This window comes from Scomber scombrus, chromosome 21 (genome assembly GCF_963691925.1).
Source record: "Scomber scombrus chromosome 21, fScoSco1.1, whole genome shotgun sequence".
NCBI lineage: Eukaryota > Metazoa > Chordata > Actinopteri > Scombriformes > Scombridae > Scomber > Scomber scombrus.
Genome location: NC_084990.1, coordinates 19,281,213 through 19,299,532, shown reverse-complemented (window position 1 = coordinate 19,299,532; position 18,320 = coordinate 19,281,213). Strand labels below are relative to the sequence as shown.

The window sequence follows — 18,320 nt, the reverse complement described above, 5'->3', positions numbered from 1 at the left end:
TCTACATTCAGGATGCTCTGATCTTAACCACTCCTGCACTGGTGACTGTATATGTTGATTCTGTATGTGGTGGTTGGCTAGGTTTCTCAGTCAGTGCTGCTGTATCCAGTTTCCACTGTGTCTCTTCTAATTATGTTACAAATAAAGTTATCTTTTCCTCACCTCAGTGTAGAGGAAAAAAACTTTTGAGTCACTATAAGAAGTTCAGTAAGTAGATAAATGTTAAATGCTTGCATCTCTGATTAGCCTTTATCTTAAAATCTTTCCGTAAGATGGCTGTAATACCATTTACATTCACAGACATGATTTTTATTTTTTGCTCAAATGAATCCCATATCAGACAAGAGATCACAGAAACAGAAAATATGTTTGGGTAAAAGTTTAAACCTCTCTTTCAATTCATTGTTTGCTTCCTTGTTGATGAAACTATGAACTAAACCAGATTAAACTTTCCACCTGCCTTTTAGACACATCTGTCTAGGTTAAAGACAATTTATTTATTTTTTTATTGTTTTTACCACATACAGTTCCCAAATCTCCTCTGCGAAAAAACAACATACTCTTTTGAATAACAAAAACAACAGTGCTGGATCCGAATGATAAACAATTTTATACCAGCTTTAAATCTCTTTCTGGCTGTTCTTTGAAATAAAGTTGTTGCAGATTAAAATCTAACTATTATGAATAACAAGACTTTTTTTTTTGAAAGTTCAGATCAGGTTTTACGTACAGGCGGTCACAAAACCAAAACTATGAAGGAAAAACCATTATCAGCTTACAACCATTTCTGGTTATCCTAAATCTCAGTGCAGCTTTGAATATGATATGATTCTATCCTCAGCTGTCAATTTTGCTCTGCTTAAGTATACTGCCTTTACTGTCATATCTGTCTCCACTTGTGTGACCCAACTGTTTCAGGACATTCAAAAGTGGATGTCTCAAAAAATCCCTGCAAGTGAAACCTTAAAAGTACCAACTTTCAGATCTTCAACCAGCTTTGTCATTAATTCCAATATGTTACTGAGTATTGTTGAAATCTTGGTGTAGTTTTTGTTAGCACCCTCAGTCTGAAGAAGCACTTCAAAACAGTTTTGCCATACTGCTTCTTTCAACTGAGATTAAAGTCTTTCTTGTCACAAAAAAAACCTGTAAGCTGTCACGTACATGCCTTCATAACATTTCTATCTTGACTCATTCAGTATAGCCTAATTTACTGTTCTCTGGCAACAGCAAAAAGCCTCTCTGCTCTTGACTGCAGCTTATCCAAAATGTTTCCTCACCAGACCTAATTTTAAGATCTTACTGATTACTTTTAGAACACAAATGGGCCAGACCTCTATTTCAGACCTTGGAAAAAGTAGTTGACAATTGCATCTCACCTCAAGGTCTATTTATTATCTCTTCTGGCGCTTATGATTATATCACATTATGTAACCTATGAAAGAGCCTTTGAAAGTAGAAATAATATATTTGTCTCCTAATAATCACACATCCACTGCCATAGCCTTACTTGTTATGGTGTGTCCATGCACTGTATTAAAGGGGAAAGCCCTTTAAAGTTTATGAGAATATTGTATTACGAACACAAAGATCATGCATGTTGTCAACAATGGTTTGCTGCTTTCATTGTTGTTCTAATTATTATTTTTTTTGCAACCTCGATATATCATGACAGATTAGTAGAGGGCGAAATGTGACCATAAACTGTGGCAAAAGGCAGTATACTCCATACTGTAGCAACCCAGTTCACTGCCCAGTGCCTGTAAGCCTTTGCAACATAATATCCAGTCCCAATAAGGTCTTACAGTATAGTTTCTGTGTGCATTGATGTAAATAAAACCCTTTTTCCCTCATAAACTAATCCATGGACTTCATTATGCAGTTTAGCATTTAGAAAATGTTTTTGTACCCCCAACCTCATAATCACCCTGGTCCCTTCAATTATTTTATTCTCCTCTTTTATATGTTATCCACTTTGTTCCATTCTTTGATGTGACCTGGGTAGACTGGCACAATAAACGGTGGCCTTGTCACTAATAATACCTAGATTCATTAATAAAAGATTGTGGTCCCTCTGAATGGTTGCATTGGGCCGAATTGTATGCCCATGTGCTGTATATTATAAAGGACCCAAGAAACAACCTTTGCATGGGTATAAAGAACCACAGCAGGCATTTTGTGCCAGAATGTAAATACATACCCTTGACCAGAAGTCATGATGGTTCTACTCCATAAAAAAAGTAATTAACAACTTTTTTGAGTAAGAAATATAATGTAATAAAAAAAGAAACAGACACAGAACCAGAGGAGTAGCGAATTTAGCCCACTTACCATTGCACTTAATTTCCTTTCTGCTGGTCCATTTCGGATCTCAAAACATTTAAAAACAGAGACTCAGCGGTGGCAGCTTTTCAGAATGGAGGGCAAAGTAAGGGGTAAGGCAACTATGATTACTGTGAGAACACGGCAGGAGGTCAAAAAGAAAAGAATGGAAGAAGGTAAGAAAAAACATTAATTGGGGCTGGTTTCACTGCTCAGCATGCCACCCATTCCCTCGCAACACAATTTAACAGCAAGACAAATTATGTCCATTAAATGCATTCAATAGACCTATTGATGAACAAGAGTATCTAGCCTATACTCTTGTAGATGCATTCATGTATCAAGCTGGAAACTGTGGAAAAATGCAGCAAAATATACAGTAAAAGCAATTCCATAGGTTCAATGACAATCTGGCTATAACTTACTGCTACATCAATTAATTTCTAGTAAACCAAAATGTATGAATTTCCACTATAAGCCCCTCTCAGGGCAAGCATGTTACATTTTAGCAACTAAAGAATATATCTTAAAAAGTTTACAAAAGCATCTTCTGCACAAATACAACCAAATATGATTAGAATATGAGGTTACATAAGACAGAAACTTGTAGATGTAGCTGCTAGCTATGTTAGCATGGCGCATTTACAGTCTATGATTAACTGTGATATTGCTAATGCTAATACTAATTTTTGCTCGCAAAACCAGGCCAAAAACGTTTAAAGCAAAATGCACTTACTAGAAAAAACAAACAGCCAGGCCCAAAGACGGCATTTTAGCACAACAAAATGCTGAACAAAACTTTTTTAGGTGACCAAATTGTTACAAGTAACTTTCCTGAGCTGAAAACACACTGTGAAATAGCAGCAGCCACACCTTTATTCTATGAATTTATGGTTGCCCATAATTACGTTACGTAATCAGTGTTGTTAGTAACAACTTGTCAATCACAAGGTACCAATGGCCATACCTTAAAGCATACGCCATTGTATTGTCTATTTCACTTTAAATGAAAATCATACTGCATTGACGAAAAACTAACAGGGGTACTAAACCAAGTGACAAGTAGGGTAATTTCTCATAGACTTCCGAGCAATTGGACTTCTGCAAAACAGTAGAGTCACCCCCTACTGGCCATTAGAAAGAATACAGCTTTAAATCCCTTGTGATTGGCCTCACTTTTCAGAGTGCGAGCTACCACATAGTGGCCAAACCACACACTCATGGGGAAAAGGAGTGACAGTAAAATGATGGTTACATTTCTTTGGGCGACAGAACCCTGGCGAAATGATTCATTTCACTACCAGAATTTGATCCATTCGGTCTGTTCACATTTTGAAAGTCCAGAAGGGCCGCATGATTGAATTGTTTTATCCCCATTCAAATTAGCTTCAGGGCCAGACCTAAAGTTTGCTGTCTAAGATTTCGGAAGTCTCTCATGAGCATGCTCCATGGGTGCATGTGGCTCATAGAGCATGCACAGTATGTTTTCATTTGAGGTATTTCAGCAGGAAGTGGCTTTTTAGTCTTCTCGGCTGAGGAACTTTCTTAGCAATGAACAGGGCCTCACCTCTGTATCCAGTTCTCTTTATATATCCATGAGCAGGATACGTAGCTTTATTTAGACATGCCCTTCATTAGGTGAGTACAGAGGGGACAGACTAATGATCACATTTATCCAAGGGAGGTGAGGGGGGGGGCTGATAGTAGGTGTGTGTGTGTGTATCTTTGCGTGTGTTGCAAGAGGACAGAGGGGGGTCTCCTTGTTTATATGTATATGCCTTTGTCTCAGTGTGAGCATCAGAGGATGAGTAGAAAGCCGCCAACAGAGACACGGATGAGATGGATGAGGTGGGTGACGTGTGTGTGCATACATGCTGCTCTGTTTGTGTGGAGACTTTGTCAAGATCCCAGCAGCACACAATGTGTGTGTGTGTGTGTGTGCAGAGGAAAAATGTTCACTAGTTTGTAGCCGCCTGCTGTTTGCATTAAAACATGCATGGCTGTGCACCGATACACCGACCAGAAGACACACACAAATGCTGAAGCATACTGTATATATGTTTGTATGCACACATGAACACTGACTAAAAAGCCCATTCTCGTACATTAAAAGCCTTCTAACAAGGCCATGAAGTGGGATTGTTTCCTGACATACTCCAGAGTGAACAAGTGTTGAATCAGGAGAGATGCTGGATAATGGCCTCTCCTTCAAACTACCTCGGCTATCAAATGATGATCCACATATTGACCTGCACTAATCACTTTCACTAAGTGGCAATTTAGACATTTATTCCCCAAATTTCTGTTTTAGAGCAAGTCCTCTTAAAATTAATTCATTTTATCTAGCACAATGTGCCCACGCTCATCTTGGGGAGATTATAAAACATGTCAAGCCCTGATTTTTTTTAACTTTTTGGTTTGTATGAATTACAGGTCTGATTTTAAGTGAATTATTTTTTTCCAGCTGAGGATAATTGAAAAGACAGACCTGTTTTAACCTCTGTGTATTTTTAAAAGTGCTTATTAGATTAGATAAGATTAGATCGCCATTGATCGCCAGTATTTCTTGGCCTTGAAAGCAATAGTTTGACAAAGAAAAATATGAACAGAATGTAGTTTCAGAGTTTACGAGAAGCACCTGCCATATAGTCCCTTGTTTTTACAGTCTATGTTCAGCACTTTACAAAGCGATATAGATGCACAATCGGTCTTTGCCTGTTTTTAAGTGGAGTTAGCTCGACCGCACCTCTCAAGTATAGATGGCATGACGTGACTGCAGTGTAAAGGCTCAGAGAGCTCAGAGGAGGGTGTTTATGTGCAGCAGAGGGAGAATGAGTTCAGATGCATCCACGTCTGTTTGGGAGTATATCAAAGAGGGAGAGAGTGCGAGAATAGGGTGCGCAGCTCCAAAAATAGAAAATCAATTTGTGGGGAGCAAAGTTTTATCAGGATGGGCCACCACAAATAAATGAATGTATGGGAATGTATGGAAAACCCATTCATTGCATTTCATTTTGTTCATGATTGATTTTTACTTTTAGGTAATTGGTCAATATTCATTTGTATGCTTACATTGTAGGCCTGTTGTTATTGTGGCATGGCTTCATGATGAAATACACTTAATGTTAATTATCTTTTCAACGTATCTTTTACATAATATTTATACTGCAAAGTGTTTTGTCTCTTAAGTTTTATTTTTTTTCTCTTTCCCATGTGGAATCTTGACTATTTGAGCTGAACTGTGGCTTGAGGAAACAGTGTTTAGGGAACAGACCAGCTGAGTTTTCCTGATCAGTTTGTTTAAATTGTGAAACACACACACACACACACACGCACACACACACACACACATCAGTGCACTGTATTGGACTGAGTCATGCACTTCTGCATGTATGCATTCATTTCTTCAATAATTCAATCTTAAGAGATAATTGAGAAATTTGCTTTGCTGCTGAATTGAATATTGATGTCCATGAATATTGATGATTGTGATAATAATTCTGTGTTGTCTGACTTAACCAAGGCATCTGTTTTATTTGACGTTATTTGTCAAATTTTCATTCTAACTGGCACCCTATCAAAACCACTTCAGCAGTTGTTTACCAGATTGAATTGCTGGATGTGTAGTCTTCATACCTTTTCCATTCAAACTTTAAATGGAATGCCTGCAAGCCATTTACCTCAAATATTAGTTATATAGTATAAGAGTGTACATTTTTGTGCTTAACACGTCATTATCACATGAGCCGCACTGTATTCAGTTCATTCACACATGAACCACTAACTTCACAAACTGTAGTATACACATGGGTGGTTAAGAAGTTTACCTGACAACACCTGTATGTGCCAGTGTGTGTAAGACCACATTTTGTGTGTCTTTTTGTGTTTGTCTGCTCACATGTATGTCAGTTTACTTTCAAGCTGCTGGAGTCTACAGAGGAAGTGAGCAATAGGAAGGTTACACTCCTTTTTTCTCTTTCTCTGTCTATGATTCCCCCGCTGTAACGTGCCCATACATTATTGAGTGCCGAAGAACATTGTTCCATGGCGTTAATTTTTCAGCAGGCCAGGGGTGGACTGCAGACACACCCGAGCCCTAAGCTGTGGGTTAGTCAGGTCACTGGAGCGTACTGTCTTGTATAGTTGTGTGTGTGTGTGTGTGTGTGTGTGTGTGTGTGTGTGTGTGTGTGTGTGTGTGTGTGTGTGTGTGTGTGTGTGTGTGTGTGTGTGTGTGTGTGTGTGTGTGTGTGTTGACTGTACTTTAAGGCTGTACATTTAGTTCCTCTGCACTTACTTCCTCACACAGCGTTGTCTGAACAAAAGTCTAAAAATCTTTTATAACCTAAGTAACCCTGTGTGTTCCTCACATGCTATTACCACTTAACATTTCATCAAGTCTTTATGTGATGGAAAAATGTCTTTTTGGACATAAATTAGTTTAAAATCTTACAATACATTGAATTTTGGACAAAAGATGTGAGCTTAAATCTTGCCTGTTTCAGTGCACAAAGACCTCAGTGAAGCATGGTGAAGGTTATCTGCAGCAATATTTCATGCCGGATTTTTAGCCATATGATCCTGACACATGAGATGCTTCTCTGCTTTATTGTGTCCCATAATACAGGAATTGATTTGCCTCCATAAACATAATAGCATAATATGCTCAGTGTACTGTGCTCCACACTCCACCACTAAGGAGATTTTTCTTTCTGGATCTTGTGGGAAATTAAACCAGCCTTCTCCTGAGCTCTCTCACACACATACACACAGACACACAAATACATATCCCTAAACACACAAACAGTAAAAATTTGCATGTGGAGGAAACAGGCAATTACACAAAAGTAAAAGGAATGGAAAATCATGTGTTGGCATACATTAAATCACATTTCTCTTTCATTTTTTTAGTATATAATCTTTCCCAGACCTGTGTATTAAAACATGTTTTTCTTTGTGTAGCTCTGTTTCACAACATTAGCTGCTTAGTCTAGCTTTGCAAGTCATTATTGGAGGTGAGGGAAGGATTGCTGTGGGCTAAGTGATAAAGGTAAGCATGCAAGCTGAGAGCTTAGCTTGTCATGGCTAAAGGTTAGCTTATAGATTTATGGCTGCCATCCCTTTTTGCCCAGGCTGTTTAAAGAGGTAGACACTTTTAATGTTTGAGCCGCTCTGATTGATCGCAGCCAAGACATCGCTGTCTTATCTGTACACCAAAGGAGATGAGCATAGAGGATAGGACACAAATGTGAGTGGTTAGAGTTTTCAAAATTTTGAAGATTCAGATTTTAATCATATTTCAAGCTCATGTACGTAGTTGTTTGCTGTTCAAATTGACTTAACGCATATTTTTCTAGAACTTGATATCTCAGACCAGTGGTTTCTAACACTTTCACTTTCTTTCTTTTTTTAACAAAACAATTATATTTACAATGCCTTGTCCCTTTACATGTTGCTGCAACCAAAGAGTGATTTGGCCTTTTCAGAGTCTTACATGCCCTAAAGAGGTGAGAGCATCTCGTATTTACAGAAGATTCAAGATTACAGAAATGGAAGAATCTGACCCCTTATATGTATCTGTGATCTCGGGGGGGGTCCGGTTGGTTGGGGACCACCATCTTAGAATGATTAGAATCAACACGTAAACTCTAAAGCAATACCAAATGTACTGTATGCTGGATGAGGGTGTGAAATGTATTGCAAGCTGAATGCAGATCAAATGTTATACCAAGAAATAAACACACAAAAATGAATAAATAAATAAATAAATAAAAAAGACTAATTAACTTGTAACCTTGGCCGGGTCAACCTCCCCTACCCACTGAGAGACAGTCTTTTGGACAGTGCAGCGGTCTTTGAACCTGCAGCTTTGGAAGCCTGCCAGCTGAATAAAACTCATGCAGACCAGCAATGGTAGAGATTAGTGGCCGGTAGCCTGGGCTCATGGGAAATGCAGTGCTACAGGCAGAAAAGAAGAGGAGGAGGAGGAAGAGGAGGAGGAGGAGGTGTCACTGAGCCATGAATGGAGCAAAAAGGACCTACGGTAATATGCTGGACACAGGCCAAAAGCGGTGTACCTAAGCAAGATGTGTAGTACGCATATACTTTACGTGTATGTATGTGTGTATGTATGTATTATGTATGTGTGTGTGTGTGTGCACTTGTGTGTGCGTTTCTGTGTGTGTGAACAGAATAGTGAACAGCTGATTGGCTCAGTGTAATTCGTGTGCCACATACAGTATGTCTGTCTTCGTATGGACGAAGGCTAGTGGAAATCAGCAGCTGGCCTTAGTTTGAATGTCTCTTAGGGATGAGTAAAATATCAGTCAGCAGCAACCACACACACATACACACAAACAAACAGACAAACACACACACACATATACACGTACACGTACACAACATCTGCCAAAGTACTCCACACACATACTTACACAGAAAATGTACCGTACCGTGCTGACATACATAAACTGGCACATTTTGGAGCGCCTCCATTCCCATCCTGCACATGCACGCACACGCACACACACACACACACACACACACACACACACACACACACACACACACACACACACACACACACACACACAGCAAGAGGACCAGACCAGTGTGCTAAATAAAGACAGACAGTAGAACAGATTTTCACACCCAGCGGGGCCATTAGCAGCTCAGTTAGACCACCAGCAAACTTCCATCCTCATCAGCATCACAAACACACTCATACAGACACCTGCCATCAAGGAATGACACAAACAAACATGCGCACACATATTATGTAGACATAAACAAATCACACAATGCCACAAAAACATACACGCATATATTAGCACTCATTTACACCCAGGTACACATTCATTACACTTTTGCAATCACTGTATACTGTAATGTGTCTATCAGCAACAGCGAATATATTTTTGATACGCAAATGTAAAAGCTACGAGTATACATCTGTGTGTGTGTGTGTGTGTCTGTTTGTCTGTATGTGTGGGGCCCCCAGGCTGCACCTGAAATATGTATGCTGTGTCCGGGAGCAAAGGGCCCCTGAGGATTGAGCTAGGAGGGAGGTTGCCACTCATGGCTGCCACCGCAGCACCACAGCCTTCTGGGAACTGGAAAGTTGCCTGTGTGTGCTTTGACTGCCTGACTTATCAGTGAACACTCTGAAAACCGTGGGGTTTGCACTAAGAAAACGTGAAATCTGTAAAGCTGTCGAGCTCTCAGACACATCAGACCTCAGGAGCATTCATTGAAAAGATGCGATGCGTTTTCATGAATTATATGGGGAAATTTCCCAAAAATTGTCAGGTCAAAGAAGTGATTAAGTGGCGAGATTAATTCAGCACATCTACGCGGTTAAACGGTCTAATCTCCTAAATTTGAGGTCAGTATTTGTAAAAATGCTCCTTGAAAGTCAAAATCGTGGACTTCAGCCTGCTCTGAATGCTTAGTTTGCAATGCTACCTCTATTTCTTCTTCGTGATGACATCAGATTGTTCATACTGTAAATGCCCACAGATGGCCGTCTGCTAAGATTGTTCATGTTCTCCATTCTCATAATTTAGATGTATTTGAAAAGTGTCAATTTCGAGTGAAGAACTAGAAAAAGGAGTGAAATCCTACTCCTGCTGTTTGTTTCTTTAGCCTCCAGAGCCGCCGGAAGTCTGTTTAACTAAACCATGTGTGTCCTTGTTTTTGTGAAGTACTTCCATTATAGTCAATCAGTGCTGTGTGACATTAGAGTCTGAAGACTGATAATGGTAAGAGGAATTTAAAGGGTTGTTTTGACCTTTCTAAGCAGAGTATTTGGAAGGAAATAGTAGAAATGTCCCCGACTATTGCTCTTGTTATTTTAAGAAATGAATTCTTGAAGTTCTTCTCAATTATGAATTCTCACCCCAGGGCAGGCATTTGTACTTGGCACTGTTCTCATTAATGAGAGAGCTGATTTAATTGACTGTGTGCTGCAGACTGGCTTGTGAGCATCCGTCTGACACACTAACCTGCACATACTGCACGCACACACACACTCACACAGAGACGCACATGCTCCAGCTTTGAGTCGACCTGGGCCTTGGCCCCAGGGAGCATCCTCTAGCATGAGCTATACTGTATGCAAATGAGAGGCCCCTATCACACAATAATTGCTTTGTATTGCACAGGAATCACACAGCCACATAGTGGAATCTCGAGTCGGGTTGGGTTTGGTCTGTCTGTGGATGCATTTGTAGGCGTGTTCACGTTCACTGGGAGCGCAGACGAAGTCATTAATCACTGTGGGTGTGCCTCTGCATTTAATGTCAGGTGTCGCAACACAGAGGATACAGTATGTTACCCAAGCTTCATTTATCAATTGTTATTTGCAGTTTACAGAACCTGCTAAAGTGTATTGGTTATGTGATGGTCAAATCTCAAAGGCCGGTGTGTCTACAGGTGATAAAACTCCCAATTATCAGTACAGAGCAGTATAGAGCCATCATTTCCCCTGACAGTCACAAGTGCTGAAGTGCTTTTCTCTGTAATTCACAAAAGCTTCTATTACATGTTACACATGCATTTACCATATAATTTGTGCACTTCAAATTGTGTACTTCTCCCCTGATGTGAGGCACTTTGTACTATAACTTAAATGGGCTATTAAAGGTATTTTTCTGCAGCAACTTCACTCTTTTGGTTCTCACCACTCTCATAGTGTCACAGGTGTTTTCAGGCTAAACGTTCTATAAATCCAACTGTGCTCTACCTGCTCAGCACCAAATGGAAAAACAGGCACAGTTAGTGACTAACTGATGAACATAGTGGAGCATTTAGCATCTGAAGAGCCAGATAGATAGTTGCTAGCTTTTTCCTGTCTGACTTTTGATGCTTGGTAGGTAGCATGTAGTAGGCTAGATATAGGACTTTGAATAGTTCAACTTTAATTGTATTATTATTCGTATAGTAATATTAATTGATTAAGTTTGATAATCTAACAATCATTTATGTAACTGATCAAGTAAAGACACTTTACTCAGATTTGTGCATTTAATATCCAGTATGTGGGGTTTGGTTTGAGAAAATAAGCAATGTGAGTTAGTCACCTTGGGCAATAGGGACTTGTGATGGACATTTTAAAACTTCCTTACTTTTAATAGAATGAGCCATCAATATATTACTGGAAAAATAATTGACAGATTAATTATGAATGAAAATAATGATTAGTTGCCACTCATAGCCATTGTTTAAGCACATGTACTCAGAGTGTTTTTCTTCCACTGCTGCTGCTGATTCCACAGTCTGATATCACTGATGAGCTCTCATGGACTTCCTAATGAGAGTGACTACTGGAGATACTCATCAGTGATCAATGTTTTCTTTGGCCTCACACCTTCCTGTGGTTGACTGAGTATCTGTGTGCGGGTAATACCGTATGCATGCTTGCATCTTGTTTGCATACCCCCTCTCTCTATCTCTCTTGCTGCATTGCTGTCTCTACCTTTCCTCTCTTTCCACTCCCTCCCTCCCTTTTTTTTGCCTCCATCCTCATTCTCTTTTATCTCCCCATCGTAGATAAAAGCAAAGCGCACATCGCCAGGGAACAATTAGTCTCGGCCTTCTCAAATCACTATTGCACATCTCAATCTCCCTCATTTTGCAGCATATCTTTCTCTATGCCAGGCATAGCATTAACCCACACTTCTTTGGGAAATGCCCAGGCACTCCAACTCTAAAGACACATCAGAGTCTATTTTACATTTTATCTCTATTTTGCATCTGTTAAACTCTCTGTCTGCCTTTTTTGCTCTCTCATATATCATTTCACTCAGTTTCTTTTACATAGCTTTTAAATAACCTAAGTTTAATATAACCCAAGTTTTCCTATTTTTTCTTCTGGCTCATTTTGCAGTCTTTCTTTGCCTCTGACAGAGGCTTTACTCCACAGTGTGACTTTCTGATTAGCTGTGTCTGTGTTTTGGCTCTGCTTTTTATGCCTCTGCTGTGCGGAGGGTTTCTTCATGTTTGACTAGCTTAAGGGATCAGATTTTAACAGAACAGCACAGCGCAGTCAGGATGGTAAGGGGCACAGTTTCGAACTTGAAAATACTAGGTATGTGCATCGAATCTGACAGATCAATACTGGGTGGTACTTTATTGAGTCTCCTCTGTCTTCTCTCTGTTTGTTATAAATATTTATTCTTGCCAGCCGACCTGCATGCTGGCGCCACGCTCAACTTGTCGGAAGTCAGAAATCAGACCAAAGTACACATTATAAATATACATCAGTCGGTCTGGAGTTCATGAATATTCATTATTGACTTATTGAGATCTGTTATATTGTTTTATATTGTTTTAATTATGTGTTTTATCACCTTGAATTTCATGTTTGTGTGGGACAAACATATTATTACTCATTAATTTGACATCAGTCCTCAACATTACATTTTAATTTGGAAAAACATTAGTAATCTTCTGCCTCTTTTATAACTTTCCAGTCCACAATCAGTTCCCAGTTTATTAGGTACATCTAATGCAGTCTAATACAACAGTCCTGCAATAAATCCTGCCTCCAATAAGGTTATAATGTTGCAGTTTTTATTGAAACTGTTTTAGAGAGTTGATTCAACTTTAGGACCATTTTGGAGGTTGGAGTTAGTGCTGCTGTTGAACTGTATTGCATTACACTAATAGGTTGTTTCTAATATTTTGTTAACTCATTTATATCAAGACAGTCTAACTATTACAACAGCATAAAAACGGACAAATGTTTGACTACAAATGTTTTTGAAAGAGAACCTTTAGAACTGGAAACGTGGTAAAAATATTCCTTGTGCAGCAGTTATAGTGTAAGTAAACACAGATAAATCTGCTTGTTAAATCAAGCATACTTTTTAGAAGCTTTAGTAGTAAATTTGAATTTGAATGAAAGTGAAAAGCTTGTAAATCATCATTGGTCTCTCACTCCCTCTCCCACTTACTTTCATCCCCAATTTTCTTCCTCATTCCTTCACTCTTATCTGTCTACCTCTATTGGATTTGCTGAGCCAAAATAGAAGAACAAAATATCACCACTATAGATCATTTTGACAGTTTAATTTCAATGCCTGATTATCAGTCAATTTGATAATTATATTATCCAACCATCCAATTAATGTGTTCTATATTTACAATGATCATCAAGTAAGCTCTCCATTTTTGTGTCATTTATCAAGGTTGAGATATTAGAATCTCTAGGGACCTTGACAGTTTGTGTGTGTGAGGCTTCTTGATTGAGATATAAAAATATGTGTGTCTGTTGACGCGTTCAATATGTGCATCACCCTGTGGAGAGGTTCTCACTGGTCTTCCTCAATCTATTCCTTCACACTCAACAGAGCGTGTTCAAGAAACACAGAAAGGGCGAAAGACAGCGAAACGGAGTGGAGGCGAACGAATGATGAAAGGATTTCATGCCTCCTCCTAGGCTTTACTCTTCTCCTGTCTACTCTGTCTAGCTTGGGGAAAGTGGTGCGCTGTGCCAATGATTTGCTGACACACAAACACACAGAGCAGGAGATGCATGAACCAATCCGTCATGACTTCATGCCTATACTCCCTCTCACTGTTAGCAAGCCATCTCTGATGTTCCCACAGCAAGTCGAGATCACCAGACAGAGGCAACGATGCCTCACGTGAGATTAAGTGGCTCCAAAAGCGAGACCTTCAGATAGGGTTTTCCATCTGGAGTATGGAAGCTTGTTGTTTACATGCCAGTGATTATCACATACAATAAAGTTTACTTTGTCTTAGGTGAGACCCAAACATCTGACCATCCACAATCTGTTACAGATACATAGACGGTTACCTTCCTGCTCAAGTCTTCCCATTCAAATGTTTTTCAACTTGATCAGATTAAAGTTAAGATCAAATGTAATACTTTTCTTTCTCTATTATTCCTTAAGCTTATTTACATGTGCACATTAGTGTCTCCAGACTCATGGATATGTGTGAGATTTACACTAAGAACTGTTCTTTCTTTGGGTGCTTTTGAGGTATTTTAGGTTCGCTTGGTTTAGCAGCAGGTAAAAAGCAAATCCTTAATTCCAAACTCTGTTCTTTGTACTTTACAGATGACGTTCCTCCCTACTTCAAGACAGAGCCGGTGCGCAGCCAGCTCCATCTGGAGCGCAACAGGCTGGTGCTGACCTGTATGGCCGAGGGGAGCTGGCCACTGGAGTTCAAATGGATCCACAACAACACGGAGTTGACCCGCTTTTCACTTGAGTACAGGTGAGAACAAACTGAAAAAAAGAGAGTGTACGCTAAATATGAGCGATTTTTAGTAACTACAAACCTAGACTAAACTAGCTAAACACCTAGCTAAAAAACTCAGTGCTTTGGCTTTATCATAGCCAGAATAAATAATAATAATATCTGTATTATTTGGTCTTGTTTGACAATGGAATAGCCCACCAAATAAAGAAATAGCTAGCTGTTTTGCTTTTTTCTTTCTTTATTTTTTTTTGGCTCCTGCCTCTTCCGTCCTCCTCTGTGGCTCTGTGACCTCCATCACTCTCTCTGGAGATGCAGCGAACAAGCAAAAGGCGTGAATGAGGGTTAGGGCAGGAGATAAACCGTCTTTAATGGTAACTGAAAGATCCTAATCATGTGGCAAACATTGCTCTTATCTCAGAGTGAAGTGTGTCTGCACCGAATGTTTCTGTGTGTATGTGTGTGCGCAGGCAGCAGTGTAAATGAAGCACTAGAGGACTGAAAGAAAGCTCATTGACACACACTTTTCTGATCTTAGCTGAACTGCTGTGTCCATATGTGAGAACTAGAGAGTATGTGAAAACAACAGTGGGTGAATGTGCAAGCAACATCCGCTGTGTTGATAGAGCTGTGCCTTTCTCGTGACTATCTCTGGAGACAGATAAGACCAGAATGGGAACAGTGGGGTAGGAAGGGCAGAAGTGACACACTCATGCTAGAACAATTGATCAGAATGGACCATACTTGAGATAATACCACTGCCCTTTGGAGCCTCAGGTCTGACTGTGTTATTGGGTGGAGTGATTGAAGGATAGTATGGGTGATTAAATAAGTAGTCTTGCAGAAAGCTGTGTGGGATCCTGTATGTATGAGTAAGGGTATGTACTGTGTTTCCTCAAATAAAAGACAGTAGTTAGTTAAAGGCAGGATAGTGGCTGGGGTGGTTCACATGCACAAATAAAGGCCGGACCCAAACACAGGGTAGGGAAAAAAACAAAGCATATGATATTATAACCCCAGTTCTATGAGCAGTGGCAGAGCCGTCAATTGGACTCTTTGGGTAATACTTTCCTCCAATTGAACACACACACTCACCCACTGAAATGTGTATGTTTGTAGCTGGCTAATCAAGATGCACCTACAGATTACGTGTGCCTCACACAGTATAGAAGGTAGCATCTCGCCTAGGTAGCGAGCCCTGCCTATGTTTATGGAACCAGGGTTACAATATTGTTACCTTCGTTCTATCTCGCACAGGATCCGTCCTCTACTGGACTTTTTGGTTACAGTATGCTAAGCCTGATGAATGCGACCTGTCCTGTCTCCAGACTGCATCACTGAGCCCAGCTATAGGTTAGTCAACCCCTAACCTTGTAGGGTTACAAATCATACAACAGACAACCTGCATACCCTGAAGTCATCTTGGCTCATGGGAGAATGCTGCCGTTCATTTCCCATGGGGGGTGTCAGGTGTACCACAGCTGACATTCACAAGTCCTGAGTCAGTCCTGCAAGTGCAGACTTTTAAAAAGAGCTTGTCATGTCCAAACTGACAAGGTGTAGACCAAGACGTTGCCGTGCACGTCCTTGACACTCCTACTACACCATGTGTGGAATGCATTTAGACCGCAGTGGTCCTTTTACAGGCCTGCCTGTAGGCTTGTGAGATGCGCTCATGATGCCAACTAGCTAGGTGCTTCTTGGATAGGGCTCTCCAGCACACAAACAGAACTAGGGTGTCATTGTTCTTGCAAGGTGTACAAGTGAAACTCATTAGAAGATCAATGATCGTATGAAATGTTTGCAGCAAAGCTCATAATTTTGCAGCAGCCGTGTGCCACTGCATAATGAATGTAGGAGAATAACTGCATCTAATAAAACATATTAATGTAGTTGTTATTGGTTATGCAGCCACTGGAGGTTCACTGTAATGGAACATTTTTGACATTAAATATTTTTTAGAATTGCCTACCTGGGCAATTTTTGGGATATAACTGGAAATCTTTCCAGTCAAGTCATTTTTTAATTCATTAAAGCCTTATATCACACGTTTGCCTCAGGGACTTTATGATCTGTGCAACATCCTCTATCCTTGTACCCTTGATTCTGATAAGGGAAAACCCCCACCAAAAAAAACGTTCTACCCCTTAATAGTGAAAACCATTTTGCACAGGTAGAAAATGCCAAAAAATGAACCACCTTTTCTCTACTCTACTAACATCCCACTGATTTACATCTCAGAATGATCAGTCATGTTGTAAACTGTAGTAACATCCTGTTTCAATAGGAAACACATCACACAAATGCTAGTTTTAAGGGCAAGGGCAGCATTTCTTATGTGTTGTTAATCTATTCATTCATTCCTTGTGTTTTTGCAACCGTGTTCATGTGAAAGGGAATTTGTTTGTGAGTGTGTGTGTGTGTGTGTGTGTGAGTGTCTTATGTTCTTATTTATATGTGGGTATGCAGTCTTCCTCAGTTCCCGAGTCAGGTTTTCTCTGTGCTAGGACTGTATTTGAGCAGAGCAGACCCCCATATTAATGAGGTTATGGTAGAGGTCCCTAGTGCTGAGTGCTGCTTTAAATATTGACACCATGCGACTTGACCTTGTGTCCTCTGGCAACCGATCAATACTGCAAGGTGTGTGTGTGTGTGTGTGTGTGTGTGTGTGTGTGTGTGTGTGTGTGTGTGTGTGTGTGTGTGTGTGTGTGTGTGTGTGTGTGTGTGTTGGCATTACTATTCAACATGTAGGTGTGAGAGAGTGCTGGAAGGGAAGAGAGTGGCACATTTTTAGTGATCTACTGTGTGGAGTGCCACATTTGGGAGAAAACAGGCTCAGCATTGACAGTTTTCAAATAACAGCAACATCCCCATCTCAATGCCAACTAGCCTCAGACACATTTATTCACACTGTTTTGCCTGCATCCTCCTTTATTTGTATCCAAATAATCATTTAAAAGATTTGTCTCCAAATTAAAGTGCAAACTTAATTAAGATCAAAGATTACTTCCAGTAAAATTAAAATAGTTGAACCTATCAGTTAATGAATAGTCTCGCACACAGTGCTTTAGTAGATCAATTGGTCTACAAATACACACGGCAAAACGTCACAGCCTCCTGTCGCATGACTAAAACCTCAGGGGCGATTACCTGGCACACCACCAGTCTTTAAGCTGCCAATTAACCTAGAAAGTTAATTAAGAGAGTTAATTATTAATTAACCTCAAGAGTCTTTTTTGTTTGTCAGTTGGTTCTTGGCTGGCTTGGTGGAGTGTGGCCTCTGTTTCCTGTAGGGAATACAAACTTTTCCACAATTTTCATACAGAAATGAGACAGACAGACAGAAAAAAAAGAAAGCAGAGGTAATCTTATCAACATCCGTCACACAAGGAAATGAAACAGCATGATGGAGAAGACATGACAGCCACAGCAACTCAAGTTCATTCTAATTGACTTTTCATCTCAATGTACTAACTGTCCCTTGTTGTTGTCAATATTTGAGGAGCGAAAATGAGTTTTCCTTACAATACATTCACAACAAAAGAAGAGCTTTCTTGGTCAGCGCTGCTTTCCACGATCAAGAAAGAAAAAAAAGAACATAGAAAATGAGATTAACATTTTGACGGCTAGTATAATAGAGTGTCACTTTAGTCTCTCCAGTAATGATTTGTCTCTGCAAAATGTGGCAGTATGCTCAGAAATCACTCTGTAATACATTTGTATTGTCTACAAAAACATATTATTTCTACTCAAGGTAATAGAGTATATACATT

At 39.8% G+C, this 18,320-nt stretch overlaps 1 protein-coding gene across 1 annotated transcript in view; it reads left to right on the top strand.

The window, feature by feature from the left end:
- The window catches only part of sdk2b (sidekick cell adhesion molecule 2b), a 276,995-nt gene that overhangs the window by 186,684 nt on the left and 71,991 nt on the right, over nt 1-18,320 (top strand). Inside the window, 1 exon segment of the mRNA XM_062442366.1 lies at nt 14,406-14,565. Coding sequence (XP_062298350.1) covers nt 14,406-14,565 — 160 coding nt within the window.